This window comes from Macaca fascicularis, chromosome 2 (assembly GCF_037993035.2).
Source record: "Macaca fascicularis isolate 582-1 chromosome 2, T2T-MFA8v1.1".
Taxonomy (NCBI): domain Eukaryota; kingdom Metazoa; phylum Chordata; class Mammalia; order Primates; family Cercopithecidae; genus Macaca; species Macaca fascicularis.
In genome coordinates this window covers 161,438,886-161,451,171 of record NC_088376.1, presented here as the reverse complement: position 1 = coordinate 161,451,171, position 12,286 = coordinate 161,438,886, and the positions used below count along the sequence as shown (strand labels likewise).

The following is a 12,286-nucleotide window of genomic DNA, read 5'->3' as shown; positions in this document are numbered from 1 at the left end:
TGGGGTGCAGTGGCTATTCATGGGTGTGATCATAGGGCAGTCTCCAATTCCTGGACTCAAGCAATCCTCCTGCCTCAACCTCCTGAGTAAAAATTTTAAAGATATTTCTATTTTGGGAGTATTTTGCTTGAAGTCTTAAGAGAAAGAAAGTGAGGAACATGTAAGGAAAACTAAGGTTTAATACAGTCAGCGAATATCATGCAATTTTTTTTTTTTTCTGTAACTTAATACCTGCTCTTCTACTTCCTGACAGACCGTTGGGCATAAAAGGCCAACGAGCTGTCTAAGTTCTTGACTGAATTCGGTCCCAGTTTCCTGTTTACTTAGTAGACTTCTGAGTCCTGAAATAGAATAGCAAAACATACAACTATTATTATAACAATAAAATATGATTTTGTTATCTAATCAGTATTAATTTGAAGCCAAAAAGTCTGGCTTAAAAACAAATGAAAACAAGATTAATCACATGATTTTTCTTTTTCCTTTTCTCAGAGACTTCCAGGTTGAAATCTTTAAGATATTCCTCCCTCCTGAGAATTCTTCCGTACTCAATTGTGGGATCTGATAAAAAGAAAATCAGTCTAGACAATCTCTTTAATAAAAAAAAAAAAAAAGGAGGAGGATGGAATCACTGTGGTAAATCAAAAGGTAGAGATAAATTTTTTTTATTTGAGCATAAATACTTTAAGTGGAAACATTTTAAAGGTAAATTACTACAGACACATATTCAGTAAAAGCTTGTCCTGTGGAAGCACTCATGCAGATTATTATTAGTCATTATTAGTTGAAAAAGATTATTAAATATAAACATATGATAACATATATAATTTGGGGCAAATCAATAGGTTCCTGGGAAAACATTATAGGTGAAGTGCTACAACACTAGGCTAGTACATTTTCATGCCAAAATAATACATAGCAGTAGTAAAAGGTACAGTAAGTACCATTTCCAGGTACTTGAAATGGTGTATTATAATGTGTGTATTCAAAACAAATACATAAGGTAAAATTGCCTTGTAGTGTATCATTGGGGAAACCACTGTATGGATCTTTTAATGCCTTATACTCTCTTCAAGACCCAAGTTCTCAGCAGTATTAATAATTGTAAAATATCTTCAGGAACCTGAATTAGTTCTGCTATTGAGATATAAGTCAAAGAAAGGGAGAAGGATTCAGGTAAAATTCCTTTATAACGACTCTGTTGGACATTCACATTTCTTTAGGAATTGAATTACAGAATTGGAAAATGTCTATCTGGCACAGTATCAACTAAAGAACTCTATTACTGGTACTTTTCCTCTCTATTCCTACAATACCCCCAGTAATGACTAATGCAAGGTACATTATTACAATGTCTTCAAAATCATCAAGAATGATAAAGACTTTTCTAGTAGTTTAGGTATTAAATACATCATATTATATTCTAACCTTTAAAAATTCCCATACAGTATCACCCTATATTAAGAAGTATATTTAATGGACTAGAATCCCATTTTCTGACCATGTTGAATAAGAAAAATAGGTTATAATACATATATGGCTCTGGTCATCAAAGAAATAAAACAAAGATAACATATAACTTTGCTTGGCAATTAAAAAATATATATACTACCTTTGTGATCTTGGAAAAATTACCATGTCTCTGTTTCTATATCTATAAAATAAGGATAAGAATATCTATCCCATAGGATTGTTGTGAAGATTAAATATTTTAATGCATGTAAAGTATATAGAATGTGCCTGACACACAGTGAATGCTCAATTAAATGAAAGCTATTATATAAGAATGTTAATACACTTACTCCTTTAATCCTCAAAATGTCTGACTTTTAATTCACATATGTATTTGAATTTGGAGGTAAGGCAACTTTTTTTTTTTTGTTTTTGAGGAAAGACAGTGTTGAGTAATTATGGATAGTTCAAAATACCATAAGGGTATTTTGCACAGCACCATTTTCTCCACTAAAGCCATTTCTCAAGCACAGCACCATTTTCTCCACTAAAGCTGGTCTTGCTAAGGTCACTGATCTTTTTGGTCATTATTTTACTAAACTATATGGTATATCCAACACATAACCTTTTTGTCAGAGAGGGAGTAAATATTCATTGCAACCTGATCAGAAAGGTATCTTCCACTTGCTATCTGTAGTAACATGAAGATAGCTTGATTATATAAAGACTTTTTTTTTTTTTCTGAATTGGTATAAAAATTGATGCCAATTTTTATGTAGAGTTTTATCTACATAGTTATCAACTCTTTAAAATATAAGAATTTTGTTTTTCATAAACCATCAATAAAAAGTTTCTTTTTGAGAATCCCAAGTAAAGAAAGAATGAATGCACTACCTTTGTAGCAGGTACTTTGTCTCAGTAAAATCAAAATTTCCTGATGGGATTCAGCCATCAACAGTAGGAGTTTTGTAGCAGTACTTCTTATGACTGGACTAGGAGTTGAAAAAAGCTTGAAAATAACTTCATCTAAAATTGAATACAGGGCTTTTCTTCCTATTCTGAGTAAATCACCACTAATAGAACAAAATAAAAAAAAAGTGCCATTACTAATTGATGCACAGGTATCACAACAAATTTAAAATAAAAGATTCAGTAACTTGATGCCAGACTGTGTCCTCATCCAAGAATATAACCACTTTTTAAAATATATGTTGGTTCCAAGAATATATCATATTCAGTCACTTAATATTTATTGAACTCCTACTATGTGCAAGGTACCATGTGTGCTAGGTACAATAGAGAATACAAAGTAGCCAAAGGCCCTCTCCTTAGAGAAGCTTGCAATCAAATCAAAGAGGAAAGATAAATGTGCAAAACACTAAATAATAAATAATTTAAAAGCTTCAAGGCAATGATAAAAGTGAAATCAAGACATGTACACAGTTAATTGTTAAATGATGTACAAAGACAAAAATGCCACAGGAATTCTACCATGTGCTTAATATAGGAGAAACTTAAAATCTTTCCTTGGTATTTCCTTTATTATACTAACAACCCATCTTATATTACTGATGTCATGAAAAATTATCTAAAACTTAGAAATAGTCAAAAGAAAAAGGTTAGTGAGTGTCCTTTTATTTACCCCCTTAAGGAGTATGTGATTTTCTAGGCATATGTACCTCTGTTTAATTTTCTACTCACTATTAAAATATTTTACAATTCTGTAAAAATAGAGGTTGGCTGGTAGAAAACAATGCCAAAGATTCTTATCTAAGAGCAATGTAAACAGACTCTTATTCAAAGCAATACAAATGATTTCTGTCCAGTAGAAAAGGTAATTCTAAAGGCTACATTGCTTTATAAGTCATATTTTCCTATTAGCAAATTTTTAAAAATCTATCAGCAATTTATTTCTATATTCCTTCAACAAACCAACTCCATAAATCTATTTTCCTCAAATTCTCCTTTGAACCTGTATAAATATCTTACTTGTTCCCTCATTAACGAGTTGAATAAAATTTTGAGCAGTCAAATTTTATATTTGTATAAGACTCATGTTTGAGCTTTTTGAAAACTATACTTTAGTAGTTACTAAAATAATTTTGTTAAGAGAAAAGAGATCAGCAACATATCTTAAATGTAAAAATCTCTGGGTTGAAAGACTTTATAAAGTTATCCAATTAAAATATGTGAGAATCTTTGTGACATTACTTCTGTGCCCCTGTGTCTCTTAAATGCTATTCCCTATGCCTAGGATGCTCACCCTTTCCCATCAGTCAATGTCATCACACCATTCAAAACTCAGATAAAAAATATGCTCATCTCAGAAAGCCTTCTACAGATATCCCTATCCCAATCTTATCATATCTTTACTCCATATCCCACCAAGAGTTTGTGCTATAATGTAATATAGTAGTTTAAATGCTTTTAGATGCTTTTCAACCTCCTAATCTTAAAGACATCCTCTCTATACCACTACCATCTTATCTCTCTGCTTCTCTTCTAATCCAAACTTCTCTGACGCCACTACCTCATATCTCATTTCTCAAACCACTGCATCTAGTTTTCATTTTTTACTATTTCACTATACTATCCTTGGTAAGTTCATTTCATCAGTATAACTTCCCAAATGTCAAGTCACATATATATCATGAGTGATTCTTTTCCTAGACTTGTTTGTATCTGATACTTTCTACTTAGCTTCTATGATACAAAGTTCTGGTCTCCCCTCTACTTTCCACCCATACTTTTCCGATCATTCTTTTTCATTTGTCTTTATGGGCTCCACTTCCCCAATATAACCCTAAAAGGTTATTCCCCAAGACTCCATTTTCAAGTCATTTATTTTCTCACTGTATTCATAATTCCTATCAATCTCACTTTCTGTCATGTTTTTCACTACCATGTATAAGCTGATTTGTAAATCTGTAACCCTAGTCCCCACCTCTTCCAGAAGTTAGTTTACCTATTCACCTGATGGACATTTGAGTTATAGCTAGTCCTTGGTTTTTACAAATAAAGCTCAATGAACATTTGTGTATAAGTCTTTATATAGATACTTACTTTTACTGCCTGTTGAACTACCTATACTCAACATAACCAACATTGAATTCGTCATCTGTCTCACAAAACCAACTCCTTATATATTCTACATACCACAGTCTGTCTAATCACTCAATACAGAAAACTTGGTATCATATCCGACTGCACCATTTATTTTACCTACCCCATATCAAAACATTTACCAAGTCCTCATAATTTTTGTTTTTAATAGCTTTTTAAAAATATAATTGATATACAACAAACTGTACACATGTAAAGCATATAATTTCATCAGTTTGACCTGTTTCACCAATATAAAACAAGAAAATGAATATATCCATGACCCCTAAAAGCTTCCTTGTATTTCACTGTAGTTCCTCCCGTTGCCTTCCCTGTCATTCTATGCCCAGGCAACCACCGATCTGCTCTCTGAGAAAGTTCCCTTCTATTACTACTTTGCCGAGAGGCCTTTTTTAAAAATTAAAATCAGGGGTAGATGATGGATTTTGTCAAAAGCTTTTTCTGTATCTACTGATATGATGGTATTTTTTTTTTTTCATTTTTAGCTTGTTAACATAAGTTACAATGACTGACTTTAGAATATTAAACCAGCCCTGAATCCTGGGATAAACCAGACTGATTCACGATGTATTAACTTTTTAATATATTGCTGAATTCGACTTATTAAAATTTTGTTCAGAACATTTGTATCTATGTTTATGAGTACATTGATGCGTAGTTTCTTATAATGTCTTTGTTTAGTTTTGTATCAGGATAATGCTGACCTCATAGAATGAGTTGAAAGTGTTTCCTCCTTCTCGACTTTCTAGAAAAGTTTGCTTAAGATTATTATTTCTTCCTGAAGTGTTTAATAGAATTTACCAGTGAAAAAGCCATCCAGACCTGGAGTTCTCTTTGTGGGAAGGTTTTTAGCTACAAATTCAATTTTTCTTTATAGCTATCTATATTTGGGTATATATTTGGGTTCTCTATTGCTTCTTCAGTAAATTTTGGTAGTTTGTGTCTTTCAATCAATTTGTCCATTTCATCTAAGTTGTTAAATTTATAAGCCTAAAGTTGTTCATATTATTCCCTTGTGATATTTTTAGTATCTGCAGGCTTTGTTACAATGTTACCTCTCTAATTCCTGAGATTGGTCATTTGTATTATTTCTTTTCCTTTCCGTATTAATCTTAATCTTGCTACAGGTTTCTTCTTCTCAAAGAGCCAGTTTTGGTTTAATTTGCTTTCTCAAAGAACTTCAATCTTCTCAAAGATCCAGTTTATGGTTTATTTTCTCTCACTTTTGCTTACTATTTTATTGATTTCTGCTCAACCTTTATCATTTTCTTTCTTCTGCTTAGAGTTTAATTCCCTCTTCTTTTCCTAGTTTCTTAAAGGGGAAAGCTGAGGTCAATGATTTGAGATTTTTCTTCTTTTCTAATATATAGGCATTAGTGATATAAATTTTCCCCTAAATATCATTCTGCTTTAATTAAGAATTTCCCCAGAAATTCTCATGTTGTGTTTTTATTTCCATTCATTTAAAAATAATTTCTAATTTCACTTTTGATTTCTCCTTTGTCTTGTGAATTATTTAGATGAATGTTATTATTTCCCACATATTTAGGGACTTTTCAGAGATCTTCTGGGTATGAATTTCCAACTTAATTCTGTTGAGGCCAGAGAACATACTTTGTATAACTGAAATCCCTTTACGTTTTTCTTGTTTTTGAGACAGGGTCTCGCTCTGTCACCTAGGCTGGAGTGTATTGATGTGATCTCAACTCACTGCAACCTCTGCTTCCTGGGCTCAAGTGATTCTCCCACCTCAGCATCCAAGTAGCTGGGACTAGAGGCACGTGCCACCATGCCCAGCTAATTTTTTGTACTTTTTGTAGAGATGGGGTTTTGTCATGCTGCCCAGGCTGGTCTCGAACTCCTGCAGTGCTCTGCTCACCTCAGCCTCCCAAAGTGCTGAGATTACAGGCGTGAGCCACTGTGTCTGGCCCCTTTTATGTTTCTTGAGACTTTATTTATGGCCTGGAATATGTATCCTTCTTTGTAAATGTTCCATCTGCATTTGAAAAGAACATGTATTCTGTACTGTTTGGTAGAATGTTTGTAAAATGTCAATTAGGTCAAATTGGTTGATATTACTGTTCAGATCTTCTGTGGTCATACTAATTTTTTGTCTACTTATTCTATTAAATATCAAAAGAGGTATATTAACATATTTTGCTCTAATTGAGGATTTCTTCTTGTAGTTCTTGTCAATTTTTGCTTGTGTATTTTAAAACTCTATTAGGTAAATAAACACATCCTTTTGATGAACTGACTTTTTTTCTGATTATGAAATAACTTTCTTTAGCACTAGTAATATTCTTTGTTCTGTAACTTACTTTATCTGATACTAATACAGGTACTTCAACTTTCTGTAGTATAAGCATGGTATATCTTGTTCCACCCCATTACTTTTAACCTATTTGTGTCTTTATATCTAAGGTGCATTTCTGGTAGACAGCATATAGTAGGTTTGTACTTTTAAAATCCAATCTGTCAATCTGTCTTTTAACTTTAGTTTTTCAACATTTACGTTTAATATAGATAGGTTTAAATCTACCACTTGGTTTTGTTTCTCCTTTGTTCTTTTTTTTTTACTTCCTTCTTCTGGATTGCATATTTTTTAATGATTCATTTTTATTGCCTTTGTTGGTTTACCAGATGTAAATTCTTTGTTTTGCTATTTTCTTCATTGCTTTGAGGTTCAAAGTATACATTTCAATTTATCACAGTCTTATCACTTATCATAGTGATATTATACCACTTCATGAATAGTATAAAAGCTTTACATCAGTATACTTCCATTTATCTCCTCCTAGCCTTCATGCCCTTTTGGAATACATTCTACTTATGCATATGTTCCTCAAGTACATTACTATTTTTGTGTAGGCAAATATATTATAGATATATTAAAATAATATAAGAAAAACTATCTTATATGTTTATGTAATCACCATTTCCGATACTCTATTTCTTTGTGTAGACGAATTTCCTTTCTGGTGGAAGGACTTCTTTGAATATTTTTTGTAGTGTTGGTCTGCTAATGATTTCTGAAGAAGTATTTCATCTTTGCTTTTGAATATATTTCTGCTGAGTATAAAATTCTAATTTGACAGTTTTCTTTTTCAATATTCAACTGTCTTTTTACTTGTGGTGTTTCTGATAAGAAAGTTGCTGTCATCCTCATCTCTATTTCTGTATATAATGTTTTTTCATCTCTGGTTGCTTTTAAGATTTTTCTCTTTATCACTGGTTTGAGCATTTTGATTCTTATGTGCCTCAATGTAGAATTTTCTTCATATTTATTGCCCTTGGGGTTTGATGACCTTTTGAATCTGCATGTTTATAGTTTTCATCAAATTTGGAAAATGTTAAGCCATTACTTCTTCACACATTTTTTTGTCACCCTACTGCCTACTTTATGTACTCTGATTACACTTATGTAAGGTTGCTCAAAGTTGTCCCACAGTTCACTGACATGCTTTTATTTCCTTTTGTTTCTTTTTTGTTTCATTTTGGATAGTTTCTACTGATATGCCTTAAAGTTCACTAATCTGTAATGTTAATCTGCTGTTAATCCCATCCAGTGTATTTTTCATCTCAGATATTGTAGATTTCATCTCTAGAAATTCACTTTGAGGCTTATATGTCTGTATTCAACTTTTTTAATATACGGAATATGGTTATATGGTTATAATAACTAGTGTCCTTGTCTGTTAATGCCAACATATGTATCAGTCTTGATTAACTAATTCTTCTCATTTTAGATCCTGTTTTCTTGTTTATTTGCATGCCCAGTACTTCAGTACCAGTAAAATCAAATCACCTGTTGAATCGTAGTATGTTTTGTAGCATAGTCATGACTGCAGAATCTATCAGTTTGTAGTAATGGCAAGAAATAGTTATTTTGCAGTAATAAAGAAACAGAAAAAAAGAGTCATCAAAGCAAATATTCTATGATGACACAGGTGGGATTTTTCTCACCCTTTTAAAAGCCAAATCGAAAGATTTCTAGTGAACTTCCTACCTTTGTATAACCTACAGTAAAAAAAAAATTTTAAATACAGCCAGGTTCAATAACCACATGCAGTTAAATTACTTGGAAACAGTTTGACCCTTTTGGGTCTTGCTTTTATGATCTGGAATAGTGCTCATTCTAATGTGAATTATTCCTCACTACTGGGGTAAAACCTTCCTGAACACTCTACCCAATGACCCATTGTTTATGAGACTTTCCAGTTTGGCTGTTGGAAACAGGTACTATTTCTGGCCCTGTGTGAGCTCCTTGCACTGTTCCTTTTAGTCCTTTTGGATTATTGTTTTCCCTGGCGTTGGGTAGTTCCTTACATATATGTGCAGATCAGTACTCTACTTAATACTTGAAGGATACCGTCTGCAGATCTCTGGGGTTCTTTATGTGTATAGCTCTCTTCTCTAGTATTCTGACTTGTGAACTCTAGTCATCTTGTTCTCTCCAGACTCTGGGCTCTATTGCTTTAACTCAAGCTTGCTAGGATGCCTCTGCCTATACTTCAACCTGAACACTCTTTCAATACTGTAAGTTAGAGCATTGTAAGACTCACCTTGTTTATTCCTTTTTCTCTGGGCTTACTTTCTTTCACTGACTGATATCCAGTTTCTTAAAAAATTATGTTTCATGTTTTTGTCCTTTTTTTCAGATGGGAGGATAAATGCATCCCTACTATTCCATCTTGATCAGTAAAGTCTTGATGATTTTAATTCTTTTTTTTTTTTTCTTTTTTTTTTGAGACAGAGTCTCGCTCTGTCGCCCAGGCTGGGGTGCAGTGGCCGGATCTTAGCTCACTACAAGCTCCGCCTCCCGGGTTTACGCCATTCTCCTGCCTCAGCCTCCCGAGTAGCTGGGACTACAGGTGCCCACCACCACGCCCGGCTAATTTTTTGTATTTTTTTTAGTAGAGACGGGGTTTCACCGTGTTAGCCAGGATGGTCTGGATCTCCTGACCTCGTGATCTGCCCATCTTGGCCTCCCAAAGTACTGTGCTTACAGGCTTGAGCCACCGCACCCAGCCTAATTCATTATTTTAAAAACTCCATATCCCAGGTACCAATGCCCAAGGACAAGATGTCATTACTTCACTTGGATTAGTATGATTGCCTTTTTTGTCTAGAGTTTTCTTTTCTTTTTCTTTTTTTTTTTTTTGAGACAGAGTCTCGCACTGTCGGAGTGCAGTGGCGTGATCTGTGCAGGGGCGCGATCTCGGCTCACTGCAAGCTCCGCCTCCCGGGTTCACGCCACTCTCCTGCCTCAGCCTCCTGAGTAGCTGGGACTACAGGCGCCCGCCACTGCACCCGGCTAATTTTTTGTGTGTTTTTAGTAGAGACAGGGTTTCACCGTGATCTTGATCTCCTGACTTTGTGATCCGCCCGCCTCGGCCTCCCAAAGTGCTGGGATTACAGGCGAGAGCCACCACGCCCGGCCTTGTCTAGAGTTTTCTTCCCCTTAATCTTTCCTTCACATAGTCACCAGAGTAACAAAACTGAAATGTAATCTGACCACTTTTGTCTACTTTAAAAATCTTCAATGGTCCCTGTTGCCTATAGGATAAAACTTCATTTCCTTAACACAGCATATAAATTCTTCATGACTTTGAGTCTCAGCCGAGCTTGCTAGCCACTTCCCTATATGGAAGGTTAAATCCCAACAGTAATGAATTTGTACCTACTCTTCATCCTCAGCATGTTGTTTCTTATCTCTATTTTTGCTTATGTTGCCTGTAAATACTGCTTTCTCTTTCTCCTCTTCCTCCCTGGCCAATATACCATCCTTGAAGTTTCATCTCAGATATTACCTTCTCCAGAAGCATCTCTCCTCAGTTTGGATTAGAAGGTCCTTTAACATTTATGGTCACTTTTAATATTGTAACAATGTATTATAATACAATGATGTTTGTGTGTCTGTCTTTTCCATTCTATTGTAAGCTCTTTGAAGATAAGGTTTATATCTTAATCAACTCTATAATTATAATGACAGACACAGCAGCTGCATAATAAATTCATACTAAACTGAAAGAATGGATTATTCCAATTGTGTATACACTGCCCTTCCATTTTACCCTGAATAATTGCCAATTGCTTCTTTTATACCCTTCTTGAGCATCTGTAAAAATACCAAGCTTGAAGTTATTCAATAAATGTGATTAAACATTTTTTGTTGTGATTTTTCTTCAGAAATCACACTCAATATTTTTCTTCAGATATCACACTAATTCTCTTCTTTAAGCCTGAGATTTGAGCTAAAATCTTAAGCTCTGGGATAAGGTATCAATTTAATAATACATTTCTAGTCTTTTGTAGTATTTTATATTTTTTTCTGAAACACAATGGTGATGGAGCTTCAGCATTATATACAAGTATATGTACTCTATATTTGTATATACATTATATATACATTATATACAAGTATATGTACTATGAACTTGTATATACATTATATACAAGTCATATGCAGTCAATTTTAACAAAATTGGAATAAAATTGGTAATGCTTCTGATTAAAAAAACAGTAACATTTTGTGAAAACCAAGTAACCTGTTGATCTGTAGTATATTCTGTAGCATCATCATGACTGCAGATCCTATTTGGACATTGTCAGCTTGCAGTAAATGTAAGAAATGATCACTTTGTAGTACTAAAGGAAAAGAAAAAAAAAAGAAAGATTAAAGCAAACACTTTACAATAACAAAGAAAGATTTTGTTCTTTTCAAACCAAATCAAAGCATGACCATTTCTGCTAAACTTTCTGACTTTGTAGACTCTGCAATAAAGAAGATTTTAAGATGTAAAATTCATGGCAATTTTACATAGCCATAAATAAGTCATTTCATTTTTATGAATATAGTCAGACAATAGGCATAAATACTAAGGTAAGAATCTATTGTTATCTCTCTCTAAATAGAAAATAACATATCCTAAATCTGAATCTTTTTCTTCTATCAATGAATTTCAGTGAATAAAAACAAATTTTCTGCAAAGACAGAATATAAGGAAATGGAAATGGCACAGATGACTATAATTGGTTGCTCACATCCTTAAAAAATTTAATTTTGTGACATACTGTTTTATATAATAATGAATACATTAACTACAAAAATTTCCTTTTATTGATTTGTAATCTTTAAGCTCTGAGCAGCTAGTTATAACGATTTAGCACTGGATACTTATACAAGTGGCTTAACCTCTTAGAAATTATTTCTTCATCTGTAAAACTAGAAATAGCTTTCATATGAGCTAATGTAAAATATCCTAGAACAGGGAACGTTTCTAACAAATGTCAGTTTCCATTCCATTCCATACTCAATAACTGAGCATAACTACCAAGGTATTAGTTATACTAACTGAAAGTAGTTGCCTTTGGAAAATGGGAAATGGAATGGGCATGAGAGCCAGGGATTGTGTGTATGTTTTAATGATCCTTATAGAACTATTTGACTCTTCAACTTATGTGCATGCAATGATTCTGAGGAGAAAAGCTAAAAGTAAAATTTCAGTTCAAGTATTACTTAAAAAATATTCTTAGAGTGTTACATTTATATTAGATGAAATTTTTCTAGGAAGAGCGCCATGAATGTAACTAAGAATTATTTTTTCAGTCTTAAGAAAACATAAAACTCATACATGTTTAAATCTCTCAATGTAAACAGAAATATCCTATAACTTCCAAGTTCACTAAAAGGTCATTAAATAAAAGT

At 33.2% G+C, this 12,286-nt stretch overlaps 1 protein-coding gene across 2 annotated transcripts in view; it reads right to left on the bottom strand.

The window, feature by feature from the left end:
* Positions 1–12,286, bottom strand: part of IQCB1 (IQ motif containing B1) — a 73,725-nt gene that overhangs the window by 30,457 nt on the left and 30,982 nt on the right. For both annotated transcript variants that reach the window (XR_012431657.1, XM_005548013.4), the window contains exons 7-9: positions 11,127–11,226; positions 2,347–2,525; positions 232–341 (exon numbers count right to left, since the gene is read on the bottom strand). Coding sequence is in view for 1 of the 2 variants with exons in the window: in XM_005548013.4 (XP_005548070.3) it covers positions 232–341; positions 2,347–2,525; positions 11,127–11,226 (389 nt within the window). In the remaining variant the exon portion in view is untranslated. The remainder of the gene's footprint in view (positions 1–231; positions 342–2,346; positions 2,526–11,126; positions 11,227–12,286) is intronic.